Source organism: Chenopodium quinoa, unplaced genomic scaffold (assembly GCF_001683475.1).
Source record: "Chenopodium quinoa cultivar QQ74 unplaced genomic scaffold, ASM168347v1, whole genome shotgun sequence".
NCBI classification, from domain to species: domain Eukaryota; kingdom Viridiplantae; phylum Streptophyta; class Magnoliopsida; order Caryophyllales; family Amaranthaceae; genus Chenopodium; species Chenopodium quinoa.
The window spans coordinates 5,385,579-5,401,315 of NW_018745650.1; the positions used below are offsets into that span (position 1 = coordinate 5,385,579).

The following is a 15,737-nucleotide window of genomic DNA, read 5'->3' on the forward strand; positions in this document are numbered from 1 at the left end:
CAAAAAAAGGCATTCTGTGTTAATATACATTAACTCAGTGTTATATGGTGAATTAGAAAATTTTATGTGATATATGGTGAATTACGCATTAACTCAGTGGTATTTGGTGAAAAAATCGTAGAATCTAGTACGTTTCAAATCTCAACCAACTTTGACACTTCACTTTAGTTTATCACTTATTCATCACCTTCCGCTTGAAGTTATACATTCACTCAACCATGATAATGCTTGATTCCAAATCAAAGTTGCAGAATATAAAGTCATAAGAATATATATATATTTAATAAAGAAAAGAAAGATCATAATCGTTAAGAATTAAACACTTTTCTTAAAATATATTGATAACCACTAATTATTACGTAATTAGATAGACTACTTATTCTACTTAGCTCATGGTTCTTCTTATATAATTACTTGTTTCACATTTTTTTTAAAATATATTTTATTACTTGCTTCATTTCCTTCTTTGAAAACTTTTAACAATATTTTGCTATTTTATTTAGTCCCTTCATAGTTAAAGTCAAAGTGTAAAAGTCAAACTATTTACATCCACAAGGGTCAAAATTATTTCCAACTGCATCATAGTTCAATAAACCCAAGTATGGCATAAACATCATCATCATGTTCATACGAAAATTCCACTCAAAAAATCTCACATTAATCAAAGACAAACTAGGTACATTAAACACCCACAACTTAAAAAACTTGACAACACATCAATGCTAAAACACTTTGCAAAAAACAAAACAATTATAATCAAAGTCTAAATTCTACCAACCATCAAAAACTACAATGGTTCATCCAAACGAACCAAATCCACTTCATCATTAGCTAAAAAACAATGACTCTTAGCCTTTAAAGCTCTCCTAAACCAATTACTAACCACTAACTCTTCCATCTTCCGAACCATCTTAACCACAAAATTCTCACCATCTCCCGTCAATGGTTCAGTCAAAACCGTAAAAAACCCGTTCCGGTTTCCAAAAACAATATCGGTGAACCGGCGATCACCAACCATAACAACCTCAACTGATTTGCACCCAAATAGTCTTTCAATCTCCTCGGAACCGCCACCCGGTTTCTTCACCTTATGCCGCACCACTGCGATCCCCAATTCTCTCTCCACCGCCTCCGCCCCCGAATAATCCGGATCAAACTCGTACAATCCAACCGAGTTACTCAATATGGCGACTTTCCCTTCGCCGAACACGGCTTTGCAGCTCTCCATTGAACCCTTAAGTGGGTCCCAAAGGTTTAATGAATAAGGTAATGTAATCGTGTTATCTTTGTCGAAAACTACGGCTTTGAACCCTCTTCGATGGAGTTCTTCCCAGTTGATGTACCCAATGTTCGAGATTCTGAGATGTGGGAGGAGTAAATGGGGGTCGTTTGTTAGGACTTTTGAGGAAGAAATTATGCCCTCGAGGTTGAATCGTTGGCCTATTGCTCCTTTGAGTTTTGCCCACCACATGTTTGTGAAAATACCCCAATGAAAATTTAAGGGTTTTGATTTCTCTGCGCTGTTAAGGATGATTGGGGGTATTTTCTCTCTCCTGAAATGGAGATTTCTGGGTTTTATTTTAAGATGGGTTGTGTTGATGATTTGGGTTAGATGATTATTTAAAGAGTATTTTGTGCAGAGAGTTGTTGTCGGTGAAACATGGGAGAAAGGAAGTGAATGAGCCATTTTTATGTGGGTAATTTTCTGGTGGAAAGAGATTAACTCTGTTTAATGATTTTTTTTATGTGACAAAGTTAAATTTGTTTTTCTGTGGTTAAGGGCTCAAGGCTGGACCATCTCCACTTGGCCCACTTCCTAACCGTTTTCAGCTCCATTAGATATTTGGGTTAACAACTTAGCAACCTAGACTCGACCTGTCAATTCTGTCCCGACCCGAATGATTTGACCCATATGACTCGACCTGTCAATCCTGTCCCGACCCGATTGATCCGACCCAAATGACTCGACCCGTGAGTCAGTGACCTGAAATTGACCCGAAGACGTCAATCCGAAATTGACCCGAATACAAAACTAACCCGACCAGACCCATACCCGACCCAAATTTGACCCGAAACCCAAAGTGACCCGAACTATACCCAAAATGACCCAAATCAAAATTAATTGATACTCAAAATGACCTAACTGATTAAGTGTGGGCGAATCAAAGGCCCTACGATACAAAATTTATTTACTCCTTTCACAACATTCAAATCCGAAACCCGAACTTCACCCAAAAAATTCCTGCAATTATTCAACCTTTTCTTGTTAAATATATTCACCTCTAGCATCCATTTTCCACTAACAACATCGAAGAAATTGAGAGAGGAGAGAGAATTGGAGAAGATGTGGCCGATAAGCAAACCGAAGTGTGAAATGTGGGAGAAAGTGAGAAGATGTGGCATGAGTGATGAGCCGTGACTTTGTGAGATACTGAGAAAGGAGAATTGAGAATTAGGGTTTTTATTTTGGTTTATATATGAAAGGGGAAAAGTGGTTGGTATACTTTGTAAAAGAGAAAATGGGCTTAATGTAATGTAGAGGTGGCAATTCGGGTCAGTAGGTCGGGTTCGGGTCAGATTTTGGGTCGATTTCAGGTTATGCCTAGAAACTATCAAAAATAGTGTAAAACTTAATATTATTAAGAAATATGAAATTTGGGTCAAATTGGGTCGAATTCGGGTTGTTTGGGTTTGGTTCGGGTCGAGTTCGGGTTTCTCTCAATAACTTCGGGTCGGATTCGGGTCATGTTATCAGGTCAAGTCAGGGATTGCCAGCCATAATTTTGTTTGTAATTCGGTTTTCAATTTTTTTTTAAAAATCTCAAACCGAATATAAACCATAATCTATATTTTTTCAATTTTTTCAAACCGATCATATCTGAATTTGAAAAAAAATCCAAACCGAATTACTAATTCAGTTTGGTTTTTAGTTCGGTTCGATTTTAATCCGAATTATTTACACCCCTAATTTTTTTCTTTATAATTACTGATTTTTACTAAACTGGTATTATTGAAGAGAATAGAGCCTATTGCTCTTCTTTCCCATACGCCAAGGTTAACTTAGTCTTCATCTCTCTTATAATTTCAGTAGCTGTCAAAATAGGCTTAATAAATGTTAACTTAATACACCAATGTTAACTTATCACACTTGTCCAACCACCACTGCACACCAGAACCGCCCAACCACTGTCACCAGACTCACCACCCTCATTGGCACCGCCTTACCACAACCACCTCACTAGATCATTGTTGCTGCCTTAACACTACCCATAACAAACCCCGGCCTCCACAAAACCTTACCCCCAACCACCATAACCAACCTTACCACCCACCCGAAAACCACTCCTACCCACCCTTAAATCACCCCCCACCCAACCGGGAAAATAAAAAAAGAAAAAAATGGAAACCAATTACATAACATGTGGATTGGTAACCAATTACAATAGGTTGGTTACCAGTTAGGGTTATTATGAGTAAATAGGTAACAAAGTTGGATTACTTTGGAATAATTCAAAAGTTAGATTATTTTGGAAGAACAGGACAAAAGGTTAAATTGGTATAGGCAATTTTTCCTTTCATTCTAGAGAAACAATAAAGATTGTAGTACATGTAGGATTAAGATACCTAAATCCAATAGTTCGCCAAATTTAAACTATGGCAGTCACAACCAAGATTCTCTGGACGACTATACGTTTCAAAAACCAAAAAAATGTGAACAAAACCAACAACAAATTGATTGGGATTATATTTTCCTCCACTAGCTTTTTTATTCAAAGAGTTCTAGAATGTGGGGAAATAAAACAAACACAATTATACATACATAAATGAACGAGTATCTAACTAACAAAGTAATAATGACATCAGCAAGCAAACAAGCAGGTAGAGACTAGAGGTAGTCCAGCTTGTTCCAGAACAATAGAACATCAAAGCTTCTATTATTAGCAGTTTAGCACCACAATATCTCTCTCTCTTTTTTAATATATCCAGAGTAATTTTCATATTCACCAGTAATCAATCAAACACCACTACTCTATATATTTTTTTTTCTTATTCACCTTTCTAAAAACTTGTACAAGCTAAATGAAGCTTTTATTTGGACACAAATGAAGTACAAAAATATCGGCATCAAGAGTAAAAGTCCAACACATCTGTTACATGTTCATCCATGTTCAAATGATGCAAAATGACAAACATATATTCACATTTGCCGCCAATAATATCCCTTTCATCTACATAAAAAAAACCTATCAATCTAAACAAAGTGGCATCATCTCCGTGTCTCTATTATACTCCAAAGTTCATCAATTGAGCAACTAATATAAGTGCAAAATCGCTGAAAATTAGGAAAACAGAGAATTGTCATCTTGTACATGAAGCAGTAACACACAAGCTAGACGCTGTTTGAATGCAACAATTTTCTATGGAGTGGTAATAAATCAATCTCCGGGATCAAATAATCTGGTGTCGTTTTCGACATACAGCCGATACAGCATTATGTTCACTGCTTTTCAAGAGCACAGAAAACTTCGGAAAAGAAAGGGCAAGTGTTAGTAGAAAATCATAATCCATTCATATTATTAAGCGGGTGTTTTAAGATTTCCTCAGTTGAAGGATATAGCTCTAAAATAAAAACAATCGAGATTGAAAAAAATGATCTTAATCCGAAGACTCAGTAAGAGTAACAAGAAAAATGATCTGATTTCGAAGATTCGACCAGGGTTCCTTATCGTACATGTTCTTATATGTAACATACTAGTAACATAGTAAGAGTAACAAGAAAAATGATCTGATTTCGAAGATTCGACCAGGGTTCCTCATCATACATGTTCTTATATGTAACATAGTAAGAGTAACAAGAAAGGCATCATACTTGTTTTACCTGGTACAGGTTTACACAAAATGCAACTACAGAAAAAATTTCGCATTATAATGGGGAAGTAATCAACAGAAAAATTCGTATCAAAGTAAAAAATTCAATGAGACTTTGAACTACAAAATAACAATTTAATCAAATTCAGACAAGCATACAAATTTCTAAACTAAATATTCCAAAAAAAAAACATCAACCTATGATCATACCGAAAATGAAAATTAAACTTAAAAAATTACATGAAATTGACAATACAATTTACCTATTTCCCAAAAATAATTTAAACTATAACTACTACCATTTCACCAAAATTCAACCACAACCAAAAAAAAATTGAAAGTAAAGAACGAACTCACAAATATAACAATTTCTGATCACAGTCCAAAATTTCAATTGGAAGCCGAAAACGAAGACGACGCCGTATCCTTCAAAGGAAGCCGTTCACCCAACCCACCAACACCACGACTAAACCCCCACGCGCGTCACCCTCATCATCAAACCCGGCGGCAGTGAGCGGAAGATCATCCGTCCCTCTCACCGCGGCATGAACCACAATCACAGCAACCGCAGCACTGAGCGCCACAACAATATTCACAGTGACATCAGTAAGAAGCAGAAAAAACCACCGTCAAAACCGCAAGAAGCGCAAGCACAATCTTATCATTAATGTTGTATCCAAAAACAAAGAGCGGAGTATCGCGAAGAAAGTAAAGAAACAACCAAGCGGACATCATTAAGAGGAAGACGATGAGGGAGATTGGGTGCCAAAGAAGGGAGCAGAAGAGGATGAGAAGGGTGATGATGGCGTAGTTCATACGGAAGAAGGAGAGGTTGGTTTTGATCCGGAGAACGACGTCGTTGAAGGAAGAGGGGAGGGAGAGGGAGGAGAGAGAAAGTAGAAGGTTCCATGGACGGCGATGGGTGGTGTAGGTAGATTGGATCTTGTGTTTGGCGTGGGAGATGAAATGGAGGTTTGTTAATGGAGGTGGGTCGGGTGAATGGGAAGTGGGTATGGTACCATAGGTTGTCATTTGGGTTTGGGTGATTCAATCTGGGGTTTGATTTCAAGGAGGGAGGATTTTGGGGGTGGGGGAGATGAAGGTAGGAGAGAGATAATGTGAATCGGTGGCGCGTGTTTGGAGTATTTCTTGTCTTTTTTTTTTTCTTTTTCTCCGCTTTATAAATTTTGGTTTTGGGAAATTGGTTGAAAATATTTCAAGGGAGAAATTGGAATATGGCTTTAAAAGACAAGGGGGAAAATAGGGCATAGCTCAGCTCGACGCCTCGACCCCAAGAGGCTGCAAAAGAGGTCATAAATCATGACTTTAGAGGTGTCTATACTTGTTGTCGGGTCTGTTTTAAGTTAATCCATATCACTAATAACAAGGTGGGATTTATCGAATCAAGTTAAAACTGGTCAATTTGGCTTGTTCGATAAAGTTAGGTTAATTTAGTTTTTTCCATGCATTGGTTCAATAGAAATTAGTTCGGTCTTGAATCTTGACGGGTTAATAGAGGTTTTTTTAAAGTAGGTAGATTTCAAGTCAGGCCATATTAGGTTTGAGTTATATATGTTATAATTATATCATTGTTACTATCAATTTTTTTTTGGGGTTGTGAAGTTTTTGTGATATTAATCTTATCACATGTTTGCCTTTATTATAGGAAAAATTATCAAAAAAAAAAAAAAAACGACCTTTAATCAATCTTTCAAAAATAAAACGACTTTTTTATTATTCCAAATTAACGACTTTTGGCATGCATTTGCTCAAAATAGAATATGAGCGGTCGGTAACATGTTTAATAGGTTAATTGTGACACGTGTTGCAACGTGATTGGAATGTTTATTTTTCACTTATTTTTTATTTTAAGTTTTACATTTTTCCTTTTTTAATAAAAATTAATTTTAATTAATAAATAAAACAAAACCACCACCCCCACCCATTAACAGCCCCCCTCCCCCGGCATCCCCCAATCCCCGTGAACAGCCACCCTCCCCCGGCAGCCCCCAATCTCAATCCAGACCCCTTCCCCACCGACCGCTCTTCCTTTCCCCCATCCCAACATCACCGCCCCCTTCCTTTCCCCCACCCCGAACACCCCCCTTTTCCCCCACCTCACCCAGCCCCAGACGAGCCCATAGCCATCTTCCCCGGTGAACCCACTTAATCGATTAACTTCGTGATTCACCACTTAACTTTCCGATTTAATTTCGAAAACACCACTTGATCGATCAACTTAGTGATACACTGAGATCTAAAATTAAGTCAATTATGGAGTAAAATAAAACATTGTGGGTGGGTCTTGCACCTTCTCAACCAAATCGCAGAACCCATATCACCACTCACATATACAATCAAACTCGCTTTTCTCTATATTCAAAATGGTGGCTTGTGGGTGTGGCTTGGTGGTATTGGACGAAAATGGTGGCTGGTGGGTGTAGCTTGTTGGTGTTCCCGCCGGAAGTTATGGAGGGAGGAGGTGGAGGGCTGAACTGGGAGGGAGAGGTTGAGGTGGAGGGAATTTTTTATTTTCATTTTTTAAAAATAAAACCATTTTCTTATAGAAGAAAAAAGTAGAAATTAAAAATAAAAAATCATTGCCAATCACAACACGACATGTGTTCGGCTTAACCTTTTAAACAGGTTACCGTTTTTTTTATACTATTTTGAGCAGATATAAGTCAAAGGTCGTTTTATTTTGGAATAATCAAACGGTTGTTTTATTTTCGTAAGACCTGTCAAAGGTTGTTTTATTTTTGACAATTTTTCCTTTATTATATGGTTATCACAAGCCTCGATCGACCCTTCTTCCTACTTTTGTTGTCACTAGACAAGAGTGTCCCTTGGACGCTCATCTTGCTTGTGCTGCTCCGTGCCACAATAGATCCACTGTCAAAACACTCGAACTAGGAAAATTGGCATTGATACCAGAGGTTTGAACCTTATCAATCAAAGACCATATTGATCATCAGAAAGGGAGTAAATTGAAATAGAATCATTTGGAGAGATACTTAATTAGCTTGAGTGTCAAGTCAAAGAAATGGACCTCACTGGAAAAAAAAAATGACCCCACCTTAAGGAAATTGTGATCAGACAAGAAAATCATAACGAGCGAATTGGAACTACGATAGATGAGGTTGTGGACGAAAGGAATTCATTGCGCAAGAATCTCGATTGTGTATTAGGGTTGACATATGAGGCGCACAATAAATAGGTGACCTTGATGCGCGCCCCATGAGGTCTCATGGGGTTCGGAGGATGAAAGATCAAACCACCCAAGCCCCGAATCTTTAATAGCACGACAGACATTAAGGCAGTCGATAACTTAATTTTTGAACTGGAGTAATTCTTTTAATTTGGATTTCTCAACTAAAGGACTACTTAAAGGTGGACGTAGTCGCAGTGTACCTAGTGGATGGTGCAAAGCTTTGGTTGGACATCAAGGGCGTGTTCAGCACTAGCTTTTGAATAGTTATTAAGTAGCTTTTAGTGGTTTGACTTGGCATAACCTTCCATATATATTTCCCCAATTGTTCCGCATTGTCAAGACTCAAGAGAGCCAAGCTAGCACAAACGACGACATGCTACATCAAACCATTTCTCATGTAAAAAATAAATAAATAAATAAAATAAAATAAAATAAAATACATCAAACCATTTTTAAAGCAAATTTAACTATAGGAGCAAACCAACAAATTAAAGCCTAGCCAAACCACTAGAGCAACTTTTCAACTAGTTCATCAAAATCATACAAAGTATAGTAGAACATAACCATGGTAAAATTTATTACAATTCAAAATATTGATTAAAGATAAAGAGAATGAATTTCGTAGCATAGCATAAAGATAACCATGATCTTGTGCAAGATAAGTTGTGCACCACATTGAGGCACCAACGCCAATTCATATATTGGTGCATGAACATAAGATGGGGAGAGCTCAAATGAGAAGTGCTGAAGAATCTTTGTCAAGGCAAGCTTAGACTCTACGAATGCAAAATTCGGCGTCCACCACCAAAAGGGAAAAAAGATCCCGAGACTTTTGATGCACTTAACACTTATTTTGAAAATCGATACGGATTGAATTCATATGCATCATTTCAAAACATAGTTCAAGATCTCTATGCACCATGCTCATTGGCATATTCATTCCATTGAGTTGAGAGTTAGCTGCTTCATATTTGTAATAGTATGGATGATTCGAGAGAGAGTTGCAATTGGTGGGTGAATCCATAGTGTTTCATTTATAATCATATTCATCTGCAATTTATAAAGACAATGTGTGAGTGTGTGTAAAATCATGAAGCTCAAGATAATAACTCTACTTCCAAACTTCAACTTGTTATCTTCAGTATATTCCAAAAGGATATTACATATTCTTATTAAATTGAGATTACATCAAACTTGATAACCCTTGCAGAGGTGGATCTGGATAAATCATGAAGCTGAAGGAAATAAATCTAATTCGATCAATTCAAAGTTGCAACGTGTTCTCTTCATTTTTTTTCCAAAAGTTATTCTTGTTCGAATATGACCACATTAAAACTACACCACATCAGAATTTCAAATCTTTATTTACTCAATACGTACTACATTCGTCCTTATTTAAATGACACACCTTGACAAATACAACGGTATTGATGTATTAGATCGATAATCACTACAAAAAAATGTCTATATAGAAACGGATTTCAATCTGTTGCTAAATTAGAGACGGAATTAAAAAGTCGGAATTTAAAAAATTCGTTTATAAATTAAAGACGGAATTAAATATCCGTCTTTAAATTAGAAACAGAATTGAAAATCCGTTTCTAATTTTTTTTTTTCCGTTGCTAAATTTAGAAACGAATTTATTTTCCTTTTCACTACCACAAAATAGGGAATAGAGATCGCCTCAAAAGCGTTCTTCTGAGGGGGTGCCCTATAAAGTCTACAGATCGCCTGAAAGAAGCGATCTATATAAAGTACTATGTAGACCGCCAATCTAAGATAACAGCTCTCTATTCGATGTATAAAATAAATAAAAAACAAGGAAAAGAGAACTGTCATCTTAGAATAGACGCTCTATATCTACATACATAGAGAGCGCCTATCTTAGATAACAGTTCTCTTTTCCTTTTTTTTTTTTTTTAAAACTAATTATTATTATTATTATTAATTATTATTATTATTATTATTATTATTATAAAAAAAATCACCACAATTTAGCTAAATATTAGAATTTATTGTTACAACTTCCACTAATAAAAAAAAATACAAGTACTTAAACTCAAATACAAAAACCAAATACTTCGTATAATACAAATTATACGAAGTACAATTTAAGAGCAATTCTCTAAACTTATGCAACATCAATACAACATCCTCCGTCGTCATGACCTCCAGACTTGTTCATCGGTTCATCTTACATTCAAATCTACATCAAAAGGCCGAAAAGAAAATAATTTAAGTACAAAACAATTATATACAGAGTATAACTTATAACACAAACAAACTAAATAATTTATGGAACGTGGTAACAAGTAAAAATGCAAACCCACCGCCACTACCCCCACACCACGACCCCTCAGCCTCCACTGCGACCCACCCCCACAACCTACACCACCAACAACTACACCACCGACAGTCGCTACCGGCACCACGACCCACTAGTCCCAACTGTAATCCACTCTCACGACCACACCACTACCTACACCACCCATTGACCCACCCGCCCCCACTGCGACACACCCCCACAACCAACACCACTACCTACAGCACCCTTTACACAATATAATCTGCCACACCACCCAACAATTAACAATTTTTTTCTTAAAAAATAACACAAACAGTTTAGCGACAAATTTTTTTTTCCGTCTCTAAATCCATTTAGCGGAAGGTTTTTACCAACGGAGTGATTCTGTCCATATATCCGTAGCTAGCTAAGTCCAGCGACGGATTTTTAAAAATTAGGGACAGAAATCACCTGTCGCTAAAAGGCTAATTTTTTGTAGTGAATATATACTATTAAGGATGAACAAACTTATTATAAAAGCGCTTTTTATGATTTTTAACTGAAATATAAATTAAAAATCTTGACAAATCCCATGTACTAATGTATAAGATCCGTAGGGTTTTATGGTGTTCCAAACACCGTGCAAAAAACAAATCCTCGCCCCAGACCCATGCATAATTAATACGACTAAATTGCATATAATAAATAAACACGTAAACATATTAAAGGATAAGAAGTTATACCCTCGATGCGTGCTTCTCCACTACTCGAACACGATCGTTGAACTCCTTGGTCACCGGAAGCTTAGAACCGCAAATGCGTAAACCTCCAACTTCGTACTCCCACGCGTTCAAAACTTGGTCGTGATTTCGTAGGTTCGACAAAATTACGACACGATTTAAGAGATTTACGTACTCGAAGGTATTATCACTTTTAGGCAGATATCACTTTTAGAGTCCAACTCTTGTGTCAATCCCCAAAACCAAGTTGAGTATTTATAGAGTTGGGATCTCCAATCCCAAGGTAATCTTTCCATGTGGGACTTTCACCAAAATGAGAATTTGAACAATTAATTTAATTCCAAAATAAATTAAATTGTAATGCCAATAATCAAACAACACTTGACAATAAACTAGGGAGTTAGGTAAGGACCACAAGGCCCTCCCTTGCTCCTGAAGACAAAAGACCACCCACTAACATGCGGCCAGCTTGCAGCCCCAGCCTTGGGCTCCAAGGCGCGCCATGCTGGCGGCCTGCCCTCAGCTGGGGCTGCTAGCTGCACCAGCCTGCTCGCATGTTGTGTTGGGTTAGCTGCCATGCTACGCGCATGGCTGGCCGGCCTAGCTGCCATGCTCGCGACATTGGCTAGCAGCCCCTTGGCCTAGCCCCCGCATGGCTAGCACCATGCTAGGCCCATGCGGGGCTACGGCTAGGGGTTTGGCCTTTGTGTTGTTTGATTTATTTTGTTGTCTCGTCAATTCCTTAATCGACTCGACGTTCGACGCTTGGTTTCGATGCTCTAAGCTCGGAATCCGACGTCTGAGTACGAAATATCTTTATCAACGTATTTAAGCATTCGGCTTAATCCGTCGCCTTAGTTTGGTTGCACGATTGGGTGTGACCAAATGGGTTCAGTCAAGAGCAAGCTGTGAGATTTATGACATTTCTCATAGGTTGATCCGGTATAGTTCAAACTAATACCTGTGCAAATGATTTATGACATTTATGTCCTCGTAACGTAGCACAAGAGACGGTGCTATAAATCATACTATACACTAATCTCACATGGTCATTAATCGTCCAACTTTTTATTGACCTCGATTAGGGATAATTTCGATATAACATTTGATCAGTGTTCACTTAATAGGATACCCTATCTTGAATATCGTCAAATCGAATGAACTTTTTATTTAATTCTACACCACAATTAAATAGCCATGGAATAATAATTTTTGCAAATTTAAAATTACTCCATATATGAATGGTTAACTTAGTGTTTTACATTAAGATATCCAAATCTTAATAAAAACACACAAAACAGAAAATTAAAGTTATTTTCCAATGTGCTTAATTCCCATTGCCTCAACATGCTTGTTGTGCTTCACTTGGGACAAAGGTTTTGTGAATGGATCGACTACGTTGTCGTCCGTGTCCACTTTGCAAATCTTAGCTTCACTTCTGGCAGTCCACTTTCGTAATAGGTGAAATCGCCGCATGACATGTTTGACCTTCTGGTGACTCATTGGCTCCTTGGCCTGAGCAATAGCCCCATTATTATCACAAAATAAGTCTATTGGTCCCTTGATTGAGGGGACTACACCAAGTTCATCAATGAACTTTCGAATCCAAACTGCCTCCTTACCCGCTTTCGAAGCTGCCAAGTATTCGACTTTTGTTGTAGAATTCGCAATTGTGCTCTGCTTTGCACTCTTCCAAATGACTGCTCCTCCCATTATGACATAATATGTATCTAGATTGCGATCTGAAGTCGTCTCTGTCGATCTAGAAGATCGCGTCGGTATAACCTTTAAGAACAAGGCCTTCACTCCCACCATAAACCAGGAATTTATCTTTGTTCCTTTTTAGGTACTTTAGGACCTTTTTGGCCGCAGTCCAATGCGCCTCTCCTGGGTCTGATTGGTAACGGCTCGTAGCGCTCAAGGCGTACGACACATCCGGCCTTGTACATATCATGGCGTACATGATTGTTCCTATTAGCGAAGCATATGGGATCTCGTTCATTCTCTCTCGCTTATCAGGTGTCTTTGGACACCGAGTCTTACTGAGAGTCACACCATGAGACATGGGTAGGTAGCCCCTTTTGGCGTCCACCATATTGAACCGTGCCAGTACCTTATCAATATAAGTACTTTGACTTAGTCCAATCATCCTCTTAGATCTATCCTTATAGATCTTGATGCCCAATATGTACTGTGCCTGATCACCCAAGTCTTTCATTGAAAAACACTTTCTAAGCCAAGTCTTTACAGACTCTAACATTGGAGCGTGTTTCCAATGAGCAATAAGTCCTCGACATATAAGACTAAGAATGTAATGTCGCTTCCACTGACCTTCTTGTACACACAAGACTCATCCGCATTCTTGATGAAGCCAAACTTGCTTACCGCTTCATCAAAACCCAGATTCGAACTCCTGCTTGCATTGTTTACTTTGATCCGTAAATGGATTTTTTAAGCTTGCATACCTTCTTAGCGTTGTTTGGATTTACAAAACCCTCAATCTATGTCATATACACAGTCTCTTCCAAAATCCCATTAAGGAAGCCGATTTTGACATCCATTTGCCATATTTTGTAATCGTAATATCCAACAATCGCTAGAATTATCCGGACAGACTTAAGCATTGCAACTGGTGATGAAAAGGTTTCATCATAATCAACGTCATGAATTTTCCTTTAACCTTTTGCCACAAGTCTAGCTTTGTATTCATATACATTTCCATCTTTGTCGGTTTTCATCTTGAAAATCCATTTGCAATCGATAGGTGTGTAACCTTCGAGCAAATCAACCAAGTCTCATACTTGATTTTCAAACATGGAGCCTATCTTGGACTTCATGGCCTCTAACCATTTGTAGAGTCGGGGTTCGTCATAGCTTGCTTGTATGTCGTAGGCTCGTCACTATCCAACACTAGGATTTCGTGATTCTCGGTTAACAAGACAATAAGGTATCTGTGTAGTTGAGTTTTTTGCCTTTGCGACCTATGAGGGGCGATAGGTTGAGCATCAACATTGTCGGGTTGACTCTGACTTTCACAAACAGGCACTTTCAAAGCCCTCTATGTGTCAGGTTCCTTTTGTTGCTCATTGTAGACACCTAAAAATGTATCTCCAATCAAAACCCGATGATGAGGGAAACCTTGCATTGCCATTTGGTTCGGGCTTAGTGTTGAAATAAAGGAGTACTTGATCTTATTTCTAAATTCATTTAATTTAACATTTCTAGCCCATATTTATTTTAATCTTAAGCCCAATTCATTTATTTTAATTCTTATTTTTATTCTCCAAACCAATTCTAAGACTCATCTAATTTACAAAGCAATTCGAGTTTGAAACGAACTTCTAAAAGTCAAAACGCGTTCAAAACCGTTTTAAAACAGATATTTTTTCATAATCAGAACGTGCAAAAGAGTAATTTAAATAAAACTCAAATTTGGATTCTAGCGCGTGAAGGCGTTTTTCTCACGTGGCACCATGTTTCATTGCAAAGTGACGTTTTTGTCGCTACGCTACGATTTCCGTCGTTATGCAACAAATGATGAGCTGGCGCCACGGTATTGCTGAGTTGGATAATGTAATTTTTATCTTTTTTCCGTATTTTTCTAAAAATACTATATCCTTTCGTGGGTTACGATTACCATTTTCTACTCACGTTCTCTCTCACACTCTAATTCTCTCAATATCTCATAATTCCAATCTTTTAAAATTCCTCCTTCAAGTGTTTCTCGACATCAATACTTCACCCGAATCTCAATCGGCGATCCACGGTGTGAAAGGTTGATCATAAACTCTGAGGGTTTAAATCTAAACTCAGTTTAACTTGTTTTCTTTGATTTGATTTAATTCTTTCGATTTATATATTTTATTGAAGTATAATAATCGTTTATTCATGATGTAGTTGCAAGGTTTCGCAATCAAAGTAAGTAGATTTAATTATCCTTCCGTTTAATTAATTTTACAATATTTATTCGTGCTAGCATCATGTTTAGGATCATTATATTTAATTATTAGTATCTTGTTTAGGTTTTATATTAATCTGTTTAGTATCATGCCTAGAATTTTATTAATAATTATTCAGTATCATGTTTAGGGTGATTTGATTCGTTTCTTTAATTATAATCTAGTTTCTTCCAATATTTCTATGCATGCTTATTTATTTTATATTTGATTTATTATTATTATTTGTTTTGATCACCTATATTGCATGTTTAATTGGGAATATGTAATTGAAAAGCATGCCTAATAAGATAATTTGGACAGCTGGTTTACGTTTTCAGTAATCTTGTTGCTAAATTTAAGTGATCACAACGATTAGACTTATGTGTGCATTAAATATCCAACCAACTTAGATTAATTCGTTTGGAGGGAATTGAATCTAGTTTGTATGTCTTTTGGGTTGCAGATAATACATGTCATTATATTATAAGAATCGAGTAGAGGCCAATACGAACAGCGTTGGGTTCATGACTCAATCCGTACCATCATCCCTGAAGTTATGGTTCAGGACCACTATGGAGTTAATAATCTCATGGATTATAAATGGGGTGTAACCTTCATGGATCAAATCATTGTTGCCTTCATTTGGTCCTTTTTCATAGTTTCCATTAATGATCCATGAACGGTTTACAAGTTCC

At 37.2% G+C, this 15,737-nt stretch overlaps 1 protein-coding gene and 1 pseudogene across 1 annotated transcript; both read right to left on the reverse strand.

Moving 5' to 3' along the window:
* Positions 1–602: 602 nt before the first annotated feature.
* LOC110716915 (phosphatidylglycerophosphatase GEP4, mitochondrial-like) lies at positions 603–2,014 on the reverse strand. Its single transcript, XM_021895567.1, has one exon. It carries the CDS (start codon positions 1,685–1,687, stop codon positions 788–790), a length of 900 nt encoding a protein of 299 aa, XP_021751259.1. The 5' UTR covers positions 1,688–2,014; the 3' UTR covers positions 603–787.
* Positions 2,015–4,070: 2,056 nt separating this feature from the next.
* Positions 4,071–6,242, reverse strand: LOC110716914 (annotated as a pseudogene).
* Between the last annotated feature and the right edge of the window lie 9,495 nt (positions 6,243–15,737).

Excerpts from the sequence above, each read along its gene's own strand:
- LOC110716915 (XM_021895567.1), bottom strand. The coding sequence starts at position 1,687 with ATGGCTCATTCACTTCCTTTCTCCCATGTTTCACCGACAACAACTCTC.